Genomic DNA, 18,740 nt, shown 5'->3' with positions numbered 1-18,740 from the left:
AAGTTTTAAACTCAGAGATCATTCATTGGTTATTTTTAAAAAAGGTTTTTGATGAGTGAAAATTCAAGGATGTTTGAATATCTGATTATGTGAAACATGGAAGGATTCTTTCAAAATCTTATGAGTCTGTGTTGCTGTAAAAAATGTTTTGGAGCCTAAACACAAAACCTTGGAAATGTTGTTGTAGTGAAAAACCCTTGGCTCTAATATAAGAGTAATTTCTGGACCTGGTTATTATTATTATTATTATTATTATTATTATTATTATTATTGAGTTTATTTGTAGGTTTGATTGCCTTCCCTTTGTGGTCATTATTTGGGACTGTAGTTGTTTTCACTCTAGAGTCAGCCATGTTTACTAAACCATTGCATTTATCAGAGATGCTAAAGGGCTCAGGAGATGACATTTCCATGCTGCAAACCATTATCTCTTGTTTCAAACAGACTCATCGCCCTCACAGCCCACAGCTTCACCTCAGCGTTCCTCCTGGATTCTCATTGATCTGTTTTGATGGATCAAGCAGCTGCTGCTCCTGCTTCTCTTGTGTGAAAACAGCTCTGCTTGTTTGCCAGATGTCACTCATTGATCAGTCCTAAATGTCAGTTCTTGTGGGACCAGAATCTACCAGAATATTGTATTTGTTTAAGATTATACTTACTTGTAAAAATAATTCAGTTGCATGAAATGTCCAACTTTTAGGATTTTAGATGATTTGCTGCAGACTTAAGAGAAAAAGATCATCTAAACTTAGAAGACAAAAACTCTTACTCAAGTAAAAGAAAAAGTGACGATGTGATAACTGCAATAAAGGGGAGTGTGGCTTTCAATGGAAGAAAAAAAATGATGTGGTCAGATCAATTACTTCCTGTTGCTATAGTAACTCAGGTAAATTCTCCTTAGACAAGTTAGACTGAAACTCAGTCACTGAGTCAACATCAGGGTTCGGGCTCAGTGGTACTATAACAAGTCAAAGATTACTCCATCAGTTTTTAAAAGTATGGTTTACTCATTTACTTTATACATTTGCAGTGTTCATCTTTATGTGTCATAAAAAAAGCTTTGATGCTCTTGTTCTGAGACGCAGAATTTTGCTGGTGCAGAGGTAGGCTGATAACAGCAGGATGGCTCATTATTCTTAATGATATGCACACACCTCACTTCTGATTGGCTAACAGGAAGCGTTTAGCCATGCTGCAAAGTCACTGTCACCAAGACAAATAAATAAAGCCTTCCTGTGGGTGGGTTTGAGCCAAGATGGGCGGGGCCATAAATGCAAATTCACAGTGTGACATAAATATGTGAGGATTTTCAAATCCTAGCATTTCACCGTCTATTTTCTATCACAAGCTAGCACAGGTGTAGAAGAATGTTCATGTGGAGCCTGTATGAAAAACTCAGAGTGACTGATTAAAATCAGAATTAATGATTTAAAAATGTTTTTTCAGTCAACCACACCTTTAATAATATCTCTCTCTTGTTGCCTCATCTCTGTTTCTTTATTGTGAAAACCAGATAGAAATATGATGAAAATGTTTTACTGATATGTTTCAGTTAGGAAGGCATTTGCTTGTTTAACAAATGATCATTTTTTTTAAAACAATGATACCATTTTAGTTGATATAAATATTCTAGACGTTCTCCACATTGCTCTTTGTTTTGTTCCGTCATCTGTCTATTCAGCTTGCTGGAATTTGGCTCTTATTCTGAGCATAAATAGAATTATTTTAAACTCTTTACGTAACCCACTCATCCAGCCCTTTATGGAACATGATTAGATGAAGCAGCCCATTATAATATTTGCTAAAATATATACAGAGCAAATTCACTTTAACACCATAAACTCAATAATGAAGGAAATACTGTTGACACATCATTTTATCAAATGAAAATAACAGAAAAAAAATCTTACAAATAAGACAAACTAAGTAGGCAGATTGTGTGAGAGGCTGACTCTTTTTCCTCCTTTTACTGAAATATAGTCAACAACAGAAACTTCTACTGTTTGTGTTTTTTCACCCAAGTCCAATATTTGCAGTATCTCTGATTAGTTTTCCACCCGATCCTAAGGGAAACATCATATAAATCTGCTGTTTTCACCACTTTCTGTTGCTCCTCTCAGCAGAGAATAAATATTTCTGACACATTCCAGAGGGATCGCAGCTAAACAAACCAAAAAATGTACTTTCAATCATTCATGACTGAAAGAAATGAGTGGGTCTGACTAAATGTGTGGTGAGTAAAGCATGTGTTAGTTGTTTTTAATGCAGTTTAGTAATATTGACATTGTATGTGTCCAAATATGTCTGGTATTGATTTAAACACAAAGTTGTCCAGATAATGGAGAATTTAATTGCTCTTATTGCGGTACTTACAAAGTTTACTCTTGTTCATGTTGAGCTGTTGTTAGGGTTAAGGAGTAAGAAGAAATAAAGTTGTCCAACTTCTCCAGCAGACAGAACTAAGAAGAACCTTGTGAGACCTCCTCCTGCTTCCTAGTGAAGCCTTTTAATCGTCTGTAGACTCTGGCTTGATGGTGCTCTGCCCTTTGATGATATCAGATGAGCAGATATGTCTCATCTTCGTACATAAAATGTAGATGTTGTTTACTCCGTTGTGTGACCTGATTTAGAACCGTCACTTCAAACATGTTCCAGTTCTGAACGTACCTCTACAGAGTCAGCTTGGATCAGATTTGACCTGACGTTATAAAAAACACAACCTGCAGGTTTTCTCTGTAGTGGATGAGACTGGAGCTAATTTTTTTCCCGGTTTCTTCCCAGTGAGCCGTGTTTATTTAGCATCTCATTAATGTTACATATTTCCTAGTTGGCAGTTGGATGGTAATCTGTTTGACCTGAGAATCATTGAGCTTACATAATAACATAAATCTCAATAGCTGCTTTCAGACATCTGCTGCTCTTTCCATTGTTTTCATCCTTTCTACTCTACGAGAGTAATTAATGAGGTCTTGGCTTCAGATAAATATTTGTTCTTGCATCCTGCTGCAGTATTTGGGCTGTAACACGATGAAGCCACTGACTTGTTTGTAGTGGCTCGGCTCTTTAAAGATCATTGGAATCTGACTGACTTCCTGTGGTTCTGATGCATATTGACACAGTTACACAGCTGGTGGGCTCATGGAAGAAACTGATTCAGGATCAGACTCATAATGAAAACCACGAGACAGTTAATTATTTCAGTAGCTATCAAAGCATATGTCATGTTATTTATTGCCCGTCTTACAACGCTGAACAGAAACGACGTTTGCTCTGCAGCTTAACTGTCTGTTTGATGTTGATGCTGTTAAAGGTCACAGAATAAATTCATGATGTAATTAAAAACATCACAGCATGCATGCTAACATATCACTCCTCCTATTTAATACATTAGTCGGTGCAGCCTTATTCAGATAGAACTATGTTTGTGTGTCAGCCATGAGTGCTGCATCAACTTCACCTGATCTAAAATCATTTGTTTAACTGACAAGAGAAGAATCAGTTCATCTGATTGTGGAGTTACATCACAGCAGATATTAAATACACCCAGAGGGAACATAAATCACTTCTGAATGTATACATTTGTTTCATCTCATTAGTACTCGTGTGGCAAGCTGACTTTAATTAATTCAAGTTTTGGTCCTCCACCATCTCCTTCACCCATGTTGTCCCACAAGGTTCTGGCTGGGGCCTCTACAGTTCTTCCTCTACCTGCTTCTCCTTCAGCACTTCCTGAACTATTTTAAAGGAATCTCCTACATCTATGCAGATGACATCCAACTCTACATGTCAAAATGTGTACACTGCAGCAGTGACAAACCTGCTTAGACACTAATGAAACCTGGTTGGCTAGGAACTTTCTACAGCTGAATGAAGATAAGACTGAGATCCTCATCGGTGCCCCAGACAAGCTGGTTCCTAAAAGTCAGATAATCTCTTGGTCAGCTTGCTTCTCACACCAAACCTTCTGTCAGGAATCCTGGTGTGACCTTTGACCCAGCTCTCACCCTGGATTCTCATGTCAGTTCTCTTGTACGCTCTTCCTTCTTTCATCTCAGGAACATTGCTAAATTAACTCCCATTCTGTCCCGCGCTGAACTTATTGTTATCCACACCTTCATCTCCTCACACTTAGAGCACTGCAACTCTTTTCACTGAGCAAGACCTCCCTAAACCCTTTATAGGTGGTTCAGAATGCCTGTGCTTGGCTTCTGACCAACACATAAAAGTATACCCACAATCGCCCTGCTTCTCCTCCAGCTTCACTGTCTGCCAGTCAACTTCAGGGTTAATTTCAAAATCCTAGTTCTGTTTTTTATGGCCTTACACGGAAAAGCACAATCTCACATTGGTGATCTTCTCAGCCCCTAAACCCCCAGCAGGTCCCTGAGGTCCAGTGATCAAAACTTACTGACTCCTTGTTCTGCTTTTTTTAGCAATTCTGCCTTTCCCAAGATCCACTGATTTCACTCTTCCTTATTCATTTTTTCTTTCCCTTTCTTAACATTTTTTATTTCACAATTTTGATTATTTTTCTCACTTTTTAAAAATCTATTTTTCTTCTTCTTGTGAAACACCTTGTGATCTTTATCTTGATAAGTGCTATTTAAAAAATGTTTTTGTTCTTTTTCTTTCTTTACCTTCATAAGAAAACATACACTTTTGGCATGTTTCATTAAAACCTGTGAAACAGAGAGCAGTTTTATTATTCATGTTCCTTTTATGCTCAGTAAGGTTCTGCTGCACTCTAAATATTAAACACAGGTTGACTGACTGACACTTTCCACCCAAAAATTTATATTTATTAGGAAAACTGCACCAACAAAGGCTCTCCAGATTTATGAGAATCATATCTCTTTAAATGCCAAGAGGATATTGGGCCTAATAAAGTCATGCTTTGTGGGAGAAGCTTTCACTTGATTAAATATTTATTGTAGAAAAAAAAAGTTTCAAGTTCTAAAACATGCAGATATACAAGCCTTGCTGTCTTTATTTGGTTGAAAGAAAAATAAAGATATTTCTTAAGTCTGCCAGACATGTATAAGTTTTGTTTTCTTCCCCATGAACAACAGATGTTTTATCAAACTCTCTTCCAGCTGCCATCCTTGATGATCCTATGGAGTGCAGCAGAGGAGAACGTTTAGCCATCACGCTGGCCAAAAACAACATCAACAGAAGCAGCAACCGCTCCACCACGGGCAAACTGGAGGTGGACATCTTTGAACTGCTGAGAGACAGTGAATACGAGATGGGAGATACAAGTGAGTAATGTAAGCGAGAATGTGTGTTTGTGTGGAATCTGAGGTAAAGACAATAATCAGTCTGATGCAGTGTTCAGGTCAGCTAAACTATGACTTTTACATTCATCCTCGGAATGGAATACTTTCTGCATCAGAAATCTTTTGCATGACTTACTTAAATATTAGTTTGTAGCTGGTAAATGGTTTAGAATGAAAACACTTTGTGTTTAGCATTTGCTATTACCTTAGCATTGGATAAGTCTTGACATTTTAATTTAAAAACTAACAATCTGCCACACAGAAACATGTTAGTTGACTGAATTAACTTTCTAGGTTCCATTTGAGAAATATCTGGAATTAATCATGCTTCATACCCATCAGCACCACAAATAGTGCCTTCTCGTGCTTCATAGCGATCAGTTACACAAACATCGCCTTCTGGTTCTTAACAATTGTCACTATGGACAGCACTTGCTGAGTATGGGACTGAGTTTTGAAGGTGATCTCAACTGTATCAAATACACAAAAACTACATGCTTTTAAATTAGAGCAAAATATTGCTCTGTAAATTCAGCACCTTTTGTTATCTCACTTCTTGCACGCGTCTCTTTCTGTTATACCCTCTTTCATTCTTTGTAGATAGAGATGTAACAGTTATATTTTTTATTAAAGCTAGAAAGAGGAGCAACCAAAGGGTCGCCCAAGACACCAGGGCTGCAGGCTGCAAAATCTAATTTAGGCTCCGATAAAATACCCATGTTTTGATAGTGACTGCAAAAATAAATGTTAAAGCTGCTGGTAGTAGCTAATTAGGTTATAAACAGATTTTCCACCTCCCAAATTCTCCACTAATCCATTTTTCCAAGATATTCTGGACAACGCAAAGTCCTCTCATCTTCTTAAACAAGAGGGTCTAAAAGAGATGTAACGAGTCAAAGGTTTTCTGATCTAACGGGAAACCTGTTGCACTTAATGCTTTACCAGTGGAAGGAGTTTGAGCCTTTTCCCCCTTTTTTTTAGAAGTTCGTTTTATTCTGTTGTTTTAACACTCACACTTCTTCATTTTATCTTAATTGGTTCTTAATTTGTAATAATGTTATTTCCTCACTATTTTCACTTAATTGGTTTTATTCTTTTCATTTCAATTCTAAATTGAATGAAGCACAGTGTGTCTCTTTAGAAAATGACCAACATTAACATTTTGATGTGAAGTGGAGGGACTGATTGTCAATGGGACTCAGTCAAACAAGTACTTCGGCTGCTGTGGATTGTATTAGAGCTTTTGTATAATTTCATCAACACAAACTGTTATTTTCTCTCTGGATAAAAACAAGCCGTACCTGAATGTTGTTCTTCTGTTTCTCTGCTTTTGACTGTGCATAATTTTGTCAACGTGTGAGTTTGTTTAGTGCCAGGAATGGGATTAAGACGGATCAACATTCCCTGTTTGATGGAAAAATAAATAATAAATTAATACATTTGCTACCTGCAAAGCCTCACCTGCATATGTTCTGGTGTGTGTGTGTGTGTGTGTGTGTGTGTGTGTGTGTGTGTGTGTGTGTGTGTGTGTGTGTGTGTGTGTGTACATTCATGTCCTACATGTCCCATGGGTGACAGGAATTACTTTTTAATCATTTTATTCACTGCCTCTCCACCTCAGAGCCCCTAAAGAAGTTCACCTTTGCCTCTTTCTCATGCATGACTGATTAAAGCTTTGCATTTGCCCCAGTGACCAGCTGTAAATCACCATGGCGCGTGCACACACACACACACACACACACACACACACAGAGAGAGAGAGAGAGAGAGAGAGAGAGAGAGAGAGAGAGAGAGAGAGAGAGAGAGAGAGAGAGAGAGAGAGAGAGAGAGAGAGAGTTCTCTACATTCTCTAACTCTCACCACATACAACAGTGTTTTTTATTATAAACCAGGGCTTATAAACTGACAAGAAACTGCTTCCACATCTCCGGTTTGGGAGATGAAAACATGAATTCATGAGAGAGAAGTGAAACTTATTTTCTCTAAAATGTTCCTGTCAAATAGTGTGTTTTAGCCCCAAAGGTAAAATCTTTAAATCTTTCTTTTAAATGTAGAATGAGGAGAACAAGATGACATGGGTGCCACTTCTGGGGATATTATTCCATTCATGTGCAAATATTCAAACACCAGATTTTAGGCTTTAAGCCTCCAGATATCGTTATTTCTGGCTTTTCTCCATATCTGTCACTCCGTTGGTTTGTGTGTGTCTCTTCTCATCTCTAAATCCTTCTGTTTTGGTGTGTGAGAGCATATCTCATTAATATCAATGTTTCCTAGAAGGCAGCTCCCTGGACCTATATCTGCTCTTGCTGATGTGAATTTAACTCTCTGCATGGGTCAGAGCTGTGAAAACACATTGTTGGTGTGTGTTTAGAGGCTGAAACATGATGTGGTGTGTCCATTAATGCCTTGCTAAAGATAAAGTTGGTGTCCAACATTGTTTCACTTTTTCCTCTCTGCTTCCTCTCAGTGTGCCAGATCATGTCTAAAGGGGTGGTGGCAGTTCTTGGTCCGTCTGCCAGTCCAGCTTCAAACTCCATCATCAGCAATATATGTGGAGAGAAGGAGGTGAGTTTCTGCACCAACAGGCTCCACACCAACTTCCTGTAAACATCAGCCTTGATCATTTTACCAAATTCCACAAGTCTGAGAAAACTTCTACACATGGGGCGGTTTAGGTGAAGCTCACGTAATGTTAAACTGTGTCACAGCTTATCATTCATTCTCATTCAATGTAAACTCAAAGGTCCACATTTTACATCATGATCTATATCATTATTGTTGGGTATTTTTATATCCTGAAATGAACCACACAGGAGAAAAGGGTCAGTAGGTTCTATACACTGTGAGAGGCAGCGGAGAGCAACCGGCCAAAAGCCTGCAAAGGCCCATGTCCAATCAACTCTGGCCTCCCCTCTGCACCACAGATTGTTTTATTGAAACACAGGGAAAAAAGGACAAACAACAATCCATCACTGTCTACACTTAGCCAATTACAGTGTTGCTTTTTGGCTAAGGCGGGACATTCCAAAAAGGAAGTCTTAATTTATGACTGACAGCCAGAAACTCAGTAACCATGGATACCTGTTAGGCAGGCTACTCCCCAACCCCATGTGTAGTGGCTGACTCGAGCTGAGCGAGAGTTGGAGATGTGGCGTGGCTTCTTAACCCAAGCGCGGAGTGAACTGACGCCGGGTGGAGTGAGCACGCTGTTTAATCTAGGAGCCGGGTGCGCAGCGGTGCGAAGAAACAGCTGAGCACGGCGGCTCCCACAGCACAGGGCTGACTTCTAAGAGCTGTCAGGTCTCTTAGATCTGGCTGATCTGGTTAGCATAGGCTGAGTGATCTGAGACGATCTGGTCTGGACTCTGAGTTCGGTTCGGTGAGAACGATGACTGAGTGATTCGGCATTGTGTGGCACTTCCTTAAGTAGACTTGGCGGGTGACGTGAACCGGAAGACTGGCGCTGGGGATGTTGGGTAATGGAGTTTGGATGGTCTGAGCGGCTCTGCGGTTCCTCCCTTGAGGAGGTCGATGGTTGTGAGGGAGACTGTGTGACACCATGCAGGCAAACATCAGGGCTTATCAGCCGCATTCCATTGCCAAGAGGTAAGGAGAAAGCCCTGTGGCTAACTTCACAATCATAAGATTAACATATGATTACTTAAAAAGGAGCATTTAAGACAGTAATACATTAAAATATTTAACAATTACAGATTCAAGTTTATTGTTTGCGTTTTATGTTAAGAATGGGTGATTTAAAATTTCAAACAAAATTTACATTTCATACAATTACTAAAATATCTGATTTAGCGATAAAATATGTTGTTTTGAAAAAAATACATCTTCATGAATAGTTTCTATGTCTCAAGTTGCATTTGCATTCAGCTTGTGGACTTTCTGTAAGTCCTCGACATCAGTTTTCTTTTCTTGTATGTTGTATCTGTATTGTACACCTATCACATCCTGCCTGCATAATCATTTCTAAAAGCTGGTTTCTTTCACATTTTTCACGTGTCTTTTGTCTGCTGGTAGAGTAAGTCTGGAACTGGGACTGATAGTCTTCCCTCCACGACTAAGGGTTTATATGTATGTGGCCACTTTCAAAGCTCTGAGAGGCGTTATGTCCTGTTCCTTTTCAGCAAAGCACAGCCTGACAAAACTACTGAATGCATGTGTTACAAAAGCTCTTGCTGTGATTTTAGTTCTATTTATAGCCACAGTCTGCAGTCAGATATACAAAATCATGTGTGGTTTATTCCTCCATTTCTTTTCTTTCCCCCCTGCTTCACTTTGCCACTTTCTGGATATAAAACAAGAACTGGTATGCACCCCGGTCAGCTGGAGTACTCTCCTGAGAGCTTCATGGAGGTCCTGCCAGCAGGAACAATTTTACATGACACTTTTAGTTTTAATGGATTATGTTAAAGCAGAGGTAATTAGATGAGTGTGTGTGACACAAGTGTGTGTCGGCTATGTTTTCATGCTTTCGATTCCACAGAATACACACATAACACACACTGATCCTGTTGTTTTAATTGTTTTTTTAATATGAGAGCTATACGAGATGTACCTCTGCAGCTGTTCACTCTCAGAAAGAAGAGAAATACTGGAGATGCTCACCACATGTTCATCTGTTAAAACAGCTTCATTTACTTCCAATATTTAAATTTAGTAAGAATTTTTGAGTCATTTTGACTGTGAGTCTGATCCAGAACATTTCTCATTACTGTTTTAGTCTCCAGTGTGTTTCCTGCTGCAGCAGAGCCTTTTATTCTAGTGAGACATCAGTCTTCTATAACTGCAGACAGACCAGGACTTCCTGCTGTTAGAAACCTCCGGTGGTTCTGACTGGAGGGACAAACTGCTGTGAAATGCGGCCTGCTGTAATAACTCTGTATGAATATGAAAGTCCCATCGCAGGAGAATTATCTGTTCTGAGCTGCTGAATGAAAAGTGAAAATAGAAGAAGTTAAAGGTTTTCAGTTTCCCCACTCTCCTTCACATTTCCTCCTTACGTATCTCTCCTCATTGTGAACGGAGAGGGTAATCATCAGGATTAACATAACACTTTGACGCTTAGCCAATCACATGCTTTTGTCAGAGAACGTGACAGGATTATGAGATTTGCTCTTGTCGTGGTGAATTCATGGTTGTATTTTTCTTGTCCAACACTTCATTAAACTGTGATTTTCAGCGGGCCTCGCCCAGCGCTGATACCAGAGCTGTGTTCAGGCTGACATCGATACTTCAGTCTTTCTACTGTGACAAGGAAAATGTGTGTTATCACACACACGGTGACAGTTTCATAAAAAACAAAATGCTGGGTTTGTGTTTGTGTCAGTCAGATGTTCACCTTCATCTGGTCTGTAAATGTAAAATTATCCTCAAATCATTCTTGGTTACACTAAACAGATGAATGATAGTTTAGTTTGATGCTTCACTAAAACACGTACTTAGACTATTTTTATTTTATTTTCTCAATCCTTGTTTTTTAAAACAAAACATATTTTATTCTCGCAGCTGTTATTTTATACTTAAGTCAAAAAGTGTTATGGAATTAATAAAGTTGTTTACCCTTTATGGAAAATACACCAAATTGAAAAAAGTGGAATTCTGTCTTAACTCTTATCTTTCTGAGCTCAGATGTAAGATGATTTATATTCTAACCAAACAGTAAAGCAATTTTCACTGTTTGATTTTTCATGTGTGTGTATGTGTGTGTGTGTGTGCTGGTGCGTGTGTGCGTGCATGGATGGATGTGAGTTTTAAGTTCAACTAATATTTATCACACAAAAAGTACCTGATATTTATTTATTTCCTACAAGTAACAACTGAATCCTGCTGACTTATGTATCCAAAAGGGTGTAGGCAGAAGCAAAGCTTAGTTTTTGCCTACCCTTTTTAATTTAGATTATCACTATGACCAGTAATTGAAAGGTTGAAGGTTTAATCCCGGTTCTGACCAGAGAATATTTCTGTTGTGTCCTTGGGCAAGGCACTTAACCCATCTTGCCTGCTGGTGGTGGTCAGAGGGACCCGGGGCCCCAGTGTTCGGCAACCCTTGCCTTTGTCAGAGCACCCAGGAGCAGATGTGGCTACACCGTACCTCATCCCCATCAGCATGTGAATGTGTGAATGACTGATTGTGTTGTGAAGCGCCTTGGGGGGTTTAACAATGGACCTACATTTTTTTCCAACCCAAATATATTAAATCAACCAAAAAACAAAAAGACTAGTGCAACTCAATCCAATAACTTTGGACCTGAAATTCAGAAATGGAAATTGCTTAGTCAACCACTTGACCTGAACGGCATTAAATTAGTCTTCGAGAACAAAGTAAGGAACCTTGGTGTTATCTTTGACCAGGACATGTCATTCAAATTCCACTGTTAAACAGGTTTGTAGGATTTTCTTTTTCCACCTTTGGAATATTGCTAAGATTAGAAGCATCCTTTCCAGGAGTGATGCTGAAAAACTAGTTCATGCATTTATTACATCAAGACTGGATTACTGTAATTCATTACTCTCAGGAAGTCCACAGAATGTAGTTAAAAGTCTTCAGCTTCTGGGCTTCCGGGCATGGCGTGTTGGTGAGCGGACGTGTCTAGGGGAGCTCCGACTACTTTTTTCTATAATGAGCTGCTAAAGGACTTGAATATCGCTTTTCTTTCCCCTATCTGACCTAAAACTGACCTTTCACAGTTCTCTTGCCTTGAGCATGAGTATACTTAATGAGCAAGAAGAAACAACACGGAACTCGAGCTAGCGTGTCAGCTAAGTTAGCTAACATGGCTAAATGTAAGGCCAGCAACGACGACAGCCCTGTCACCAGAGGGGACCTCGAAGCACTGCTCAGTGAACAATGAGAAAGCTTCAAGACCGATGTAGCTGCCCTGATCAACGAGTCAACAGTATCTCTCAAATCGTCCGTGGAATCGCTGGGACAACAGGTAGCATCTTTCAATAGCCACCTCACTCAGACAGAAACATTGGCTGGGGAGAACTTTGGGAAACTTACCGAACTGGAGGCTGTCATTAAAACTCTTCAACCCCAGTATGAAAAGTTACTAGAAAAAGTGGATGATCTTGAAAATAGATCAAGGCGGTCGAATTTGAGAATAATCAACATACCGGAAGGTAGTGAAAAGGGCCAAGATCCAGCTAAGTTTGTGGCGAATCTGCTGATGACGGCTACAGGCTCAGAAGTCTTCAGCAGCCCTCCTGAGATAGAGAGAGCCCACCGCTCCCTTCGCAGAGCAGGTCACAGCGCTATGGAGAAACCCAGGGCCTTCATCGTGAAATTTCTTCACTTCCAGGAGAAAGAGAAAGTCCTGAAGTGGGCCAGGAGCCATCAGATGACGTATCACGGCACGGATCTGAGAGTCTACCCGGACATTAGTGCTGAACTGGCCAGAAAGAGAGCGTCATTTAACGGAGTCAAGCACACCTTGTATAAAAAAGGGATAAAGTTTCGCCTTTTGCATCCAGCTCGTCTCCTCATCTCTTTCCAAGACAAGGACTACTATTTCGACTCTCCGCGTAAAGCCCAGGATTTCTATGATCAGCGTATCAACAGCCCTGAACAGTAAGCTGTTAAAAGGATGGGGTCAACTTAATATTAAGATGCAGTTTAGTCTATTTGGCCTTGTTATAATACGATTTGGATATTTTGTTATTGCGTTATCCTTTGTATAGTCTAGGTACCTTGTTTTGTGACCCTTACCTCTTATAAGTGTAGGACTATTAATACCATTATTATCAATATTTCATTTTTTCCCTTTTGTCTCTCTCTCTTTTTTTTTTTTTTTTTTTTTTTTGGTTCAACAAAGTTGAAATGGGTCATTTGAACGTACAGGCTCATTAGAAGCCTAAACCGGACTTCAATATTCAGTATTGCAGCACTCAGTTTCTTATCTGAGTTCGGAGCTCCCCCTAGTGGAGGGAAAAGGTGAGGCTAATGCTGTTGGGAAGTCTCATGTTTTTGATTATCCTGCTGCTAGTTCTAGTTCAGAGAACATGCTTAGGAATAGGGTTCAGGTTTAATACTCTCTGTTCTGAGAGTTTAGGGGGTTCTTTCACAATGGGGGGGGGGGGCAGGCACTTTTTTTTTTTTTGTATGTGTATATGTCTCTGGTGTCTATATGTGCGTGCACGAGTGTATGTCTCCGTTTACCATCCTTTCTCCTGCCTTCTTACATCAATACTCGGCCAGGCAGAAGCAGTCTCTCTTTGTGTATCTTTGAAAACGATATATGGCGAGTACGTCTAAAGGCACAGGTGCCAACTTGAGATTTGTATCATGGAACGTTAAGGGGCTGAATAGTCCAACCAAAAGAGGCAGGATTCTCTCGCATCTTAAACAACTGAAAGCGGACATAGCCTTCCTGCAGGAGACTCACTTGGTTGCTAGGGATCTTTACAGGTTGAGGGCGCCGTGGATCGGTCAATCCTTCCACTCCAACTTTGGTAATAAATCTCGGGGGGTGGCTATTTTATTCCATAAGAGAGTGCAGTTTACCCCGTCTAAAATAGTAACTGATTCTCAAGGGCGGTTCATCATAATTACAGGTTCCCTCAATAATGTTGCAGTCAGTTTTATTAATTTATACGCACCCAATTGGGACAATGAAGATTTTGTCTATAAGGTTATTTCATCGATTCCAGATTTAAACAATCATTGGCTTATTCTAGGAGGTGACCTAAACTGCACAATAGACCCAATGCTGGATAGATCTTCAACAAGACCGCAGCCACCCTCTAAAATGGCTAAGGCTTTCTCCTCTTTTTTTGGTCAAGTGGGAGGGGTGGACCCGTGGCGGTTTCTCAACCCTGACAAAAAACAGTTTTCATTTTACTCACATGTACATTCAACGTTTTCACGAAAAGATTATTTTTTCATAGATAACAGCTTCCTCCCGACTCTAACTTATGTGGACTACTCAGCAATAGTCATATCAGACCATGCACCGGTGCTCCTGGACCTGTCTTTTAGCCTCCTGCAAAAAAATCGCCCCAACTGGAGATTAAACTGCACTTTATTCATTGATATCAGTTTTAAATCCAAAATCTCAGACGCAATAGACAACTTTATTATAGACAACAAATCAGATGCTATTTCTCCTTCTTTGATATGGGAATCACTGAAAGCTGTTATAAGGGGAGAGATCATTTCATATTCTATTAGTTTCAATAAAAATAAGGGCTGGAAAAAGGAGCAACTAATGAGAGATATTAAAAACCTGGATGATGTTCTCTCAACATCTCCATCTCCAGAGCGCATCAAGGCGAGACAAAATTTGCAAATGGAATATAACTTACTTACAACGCATGAGACAGAAAAATTATTGCTGCACTCGAGGGGCCTTGTCTATGAGTATGGTGAGAAAGCAGGGCGACTGCTGGCCCACCAACTCAGGACAAGGGCAGCAAATCAGCAAATCAGACAAATAAAAACTTCCTCTGGAGAAATTACAGTAATCCCATCAATCATCAATGAAACTTTTAAAAACTTCTACTCTACACTGTATACATCGGAGGCCTCCAACACTGACTTTGATCAAGCTTCGTTTCTTAGTAACTTGGAATTCCCTTACATTAACCCTGATAAGGTAGACTATATGGATCAACCTCTAACAATTAATGAAATCACCGATGCAATTAAATCGATGCACAGTGGGAAAGCCCCAGGCCCAGATGGATATCCTATAGAATTCTACAAAATATTCAGCGATAAATTAAGCCCCCTTCTCCTCCAAATGTTCAATGATTCTCTCAATCGGGGTACGTTACCACAGACCCTCACAGAAGCATCTATAACACTATTACTAAAACCAAACAAGGATACTACAGAATGCGGCTCTTATAGACCGATTTCACTCCTGAACAGTGACTATAAAATTTTAGCCAAAATTCTTGCTAAGAGATTGGAATCTATTCTACCGGACATTATATCTTCAGACCAGACGGGATTCATGAGAGACTGCCACTCATTCTCAAATATTCGTAGACTTTTAAATGTTATTCTATCTCCAGGTCCAGTCGATGTTGCGGAGGCGGTGATCTCACTAGACGCCGAAAAGGCGTTTGACAGGGTCGAGTGGGGATACCTGTTTGATGTTCTTGGGAGATTTGGCTTGGGGTCTAAATATATTTCATGAATTAAGTTACTATATTCTTCACCCAAAGCCTCAGTAAGTACAAATGGAATGAGATCACAGTACTTCACACTTTCCAGGTCCACACGCCAGGGGTGCCCCTTGAGTCCCCTACTATTTGCTATGGCAATTGAGCCACTATCTATAGCTCTCAAATCCATGAATCATAACCAAGGGATCACTAGAGGTGCATCGAAATATGTGCTTTCGCTTTATGCAGATGACTTGTTGTTGTTTGTCTCCAATCCTATTACCACCGTTCCTCGTATAATTGAACTATTAGACAGATTCGGAACCTTCTCAGGTTACAAACTAAACTATTCCAAAAGTGAATGCTTTTTAATTAACAATCCAGCCCCACAGATTGTGGAAAATGATCTCCCCTTTAAATTATCTGGTAGCAGTTTTAAATACTTAGGGGTGTATATTTGCAATCAGTTATCTGCTATTTTCAAGACTAACTTTTTACCTCTGACAGAACAAGTTAAATCAGACTTGGAAAGGTGGAAGAACTTGCACTTATCCATTGCAGGCAGGATAAACTGCATAAAGATGAATGCACTCCCACGCTTTTTATATCTCTTCCAGAGCCTGCCAATCTATCTACCAAAAGCATTCTTTAATAAGATCAACAAGTTGTTCTCCTCCTTTATATGGAAGAATGGGGTTCCCAGGGTCAGGCGTGGGTTTCTGGAAAGGGATAGGTCAGGTGGCGGACTCGCACTCCCAAACTTGAGAAGTTATTATTGGGCAGCCAACATTCAAAAGGTTATCCTCTGGATCCAACAACCTACACTGAGTTGGTGTGAACTAGAAGCTGGTTCATGCACTTCGACTTCCCTGTTAGCACTAATTACATCTAAGTTACCCATTCCGACATCTAAATACACGGATAACCCTATTGTTATCACAACATTAAAGATCTGGTCTCAATTTAGGCTCACTCATGGTTATAAAGAGGCCTCTAGTCTTAGTCCCATTTGTAGAAATCATCTCTTCCCTGCCTCGGGGGTGGATGCTACCTTCCTCACATGGCGTAGGTTGGGCCTTAAAAACTTAAGGGATCTTTACACTAATAATACTTTTAGCAGTTTTACAGAACTTTGTAAAAGGTTTGATCTTCCACAGTCACACCTTTTTCGTTACTTCCAGATCCGTAACTATGCCAAGATGAATAATCCAATCTTTCCAAATGCCCCCCCAAATACAGTAATCGACTCGCTCCTGGATATCCCCGAACTCCAGAGGGGTCTAATTTCTAAAATATATAATTTCATATCTCAACTATCAGAGACCGCATTAGATGAGATCAGAAAAGTTTGGGAAGATGAATTGGGGAGTCCATTGAATGATGATGAGTGGCAGAAGGCCCTAGCGAGAGTAAACGGGAGCACATCTTGTGCAAGAATGAGCTTGATACAATTTAAAGTAATTCATCGCATCTACTTTACTAACTCTAAACTCTCTAAAATATACACCAATGTTAGTGACAAGTGTAACAGATGTAACTTATCTCCCGCAAACATGACACATATGTTTTGGTCCTGTCCTCGACTTCATGACTTCTGGAAAACTATTTTTAATCATATGTCCCGATTTTTCAATCTTACATTGTTGCCGAATGAGAGGACTGCGATATTTGGGTTAATGCCAAACCCTGACAACTTCAGAAAATCTATAAGAGATGTTATTGCCTTTGCGTCCCTATTGGCGCGGAGAAGAATCCTGCTGGGCTGGAAATCACCGCTTGCCCCTACTGCTTCTGCTTGGCTGAGAGACCTCATGATGTTTATTAACTTGGAAAAAATCAAGTATAGTGTAAGAGGATCCACTGAGAGTTTTGAGACAATTTGGAAATTACCGTTAGAATACATGAGATCTTTGAAGACACTGGAATGAGAATAACCGCCGCTTTGAGTTCAAGGTTGGGAACTTACCCCATCACCCCCATCCCCCCCCCCCCCCCCCCCCCCCCCCTTTTTGTCGTGGTGTGGCTGACGGCGGGTCTGTTTTCGTGCTGTTTTATTTTTTTGATCTTCAGTTTTTTATTGTTTTTATTATTATTATTATTATTTGTTTGTTTATTAATTAATTAATTTAATTGATTTGTTTATTTACGTATTTTCTCTTTTTGTATGGGTGCTTATATAAGATATGTTCCAGCATGGGCGTAGTTCCACTGCCTGAAAATCCAATTTCAAATACACTACCTCTCTCTCCCTTTTATATGTCAAAATCCCTTGGAAATTGAATGGGGAAGGGAAGGAGCAAGGGGAAAGGGGGTAAGGAAAAAGGAAAAAGAAAAATGTAACTCTTCCATATAACTGTGCTTTGTAAATGTGAAAAATCAATAAACATATTTTTAAAAAAAAGTCTTCAGCTTGTCCAAAATGATGCAGCTAGAGTTCTGATGAGAATTAAAAAGAGAGATCATATCTCTCCTGTCTTAGCTTCCCTACATTGGCTACCTGTTAAATTCAGAATATATTTTAAGATCCTTCTTCTCACATATAAAGCTTTTAACAATCAAGCTCCATCATACATCAGTGATCTGATTGTTCCATACGTTCCTAACCGAGCACTTCGCTCTCAGACTGCAGGTCTACTGGTGGTTCCCAGAATATCTAAAAATAGGATGGAAGACAGATCTTTTAGCTATCAGGCTCCTCTCTTGTGGAACCAACTCCCAGCTTTAGTCAGTGAGGCAGACACCTTGTGTACTTTTAAGACCAGGCTTAAAACATTTTTATTAGATAGGGCCTATGGTTAAAATCTGATGTTAGCCCAGATCTGGACAAGTGGGGGAGTAGAGGGAGGTGGAATGTACAGTCGATAAAGACGACTCTCCCTTACCCTGCCTCCAACATGCCTCCATCTAAAAGGCCAGGTTATCCAGAGTTGTCTCTGTAGTTATGCTACTATAGGCTTAGACTGCTGGAGGACATATAGACCACTTTCCACACTCGATTACTTTCTGTCACGGAACTCCTCCTCCTGACCACCCCGTATGGACCTAACTGGCGGAGCACTACATTACCCAGCATACCCATCACCAGCGTGGTTCAACGACGTCATCACGCCGACTCTTATTTACGGAAGTGCCGCCGCTGAGTTATCACTCAGTCATCGTCCATGCCGGACATTGACCCGAGTTCTCAGGCTCACCACCCCTCAAACCAGGAAAGTGACCTTTCCTCGCTGCCTACCACCAGTAAGTCAGCTTCCTTGTTTATTCGGAACTGCCGCTCAGCCTCGGCTCTTAACGAGCACTGCGTCGCTGTTCCCAGATTAAAGCCGCGTGCTCTGT

The 18,740-nt window shown here is 40.1% G+C and overlaps 1 protein-coding gene across 4 annotated transcripts in view; it reads left to right on the top strand.

The window, feature by feature from the left end:
- The window catches only part of grik4 (glutamate receptor, ionotropic, kainate 4), a 352,270-nt gene that overhangs the window by 170,372 nt on the left and 163,158 nt on the right, over positions 1 to 18,740 (top strand). For all 4 annotated transcript variants that reach the window (XR_011516047.1, XR_011516045.1, XR_011516046.1 and 1 more), the window contains exons 4-5: positions 5,094 to 5,258; positions 7,747 to 7,844. Coding sequence is in view for 1 of the 4 variants with exons in the window: in XM_054742697.2 (XP_054598672.1) it covers positions 5,094 to 5,258; positions 7,747 to 7,844 (263 nt within the window). In the remaining 3 variants the exon portion in view is untranslated. The remainder of the gene's footprint in view (positions 1 to 5,093; positions 5,259 to 7,746; positions 7,845 to 18,740) is intronic.

This window comes from Nothobranchius furzeri, chromosome 13 (genome assembly GCF_043380555.1).
Source record: "Nothobranchius furzeri strain GRZ-AD chromosome 13, NfurGRZ-RIMD1, whole genome shotgun sequence".
NCBI lineage: Eukaryota > Metazoa > Chordata > Actinopteri > Cyprinodontiformes > Nothobranchiidae > Nothobranchius > Nothobranchius furzeri.
The sequence above is the reverse complement of the archived record's forward strand: the minus strand, read 5'-3'. Positions and strand labels throughout refer to the sequence as shown.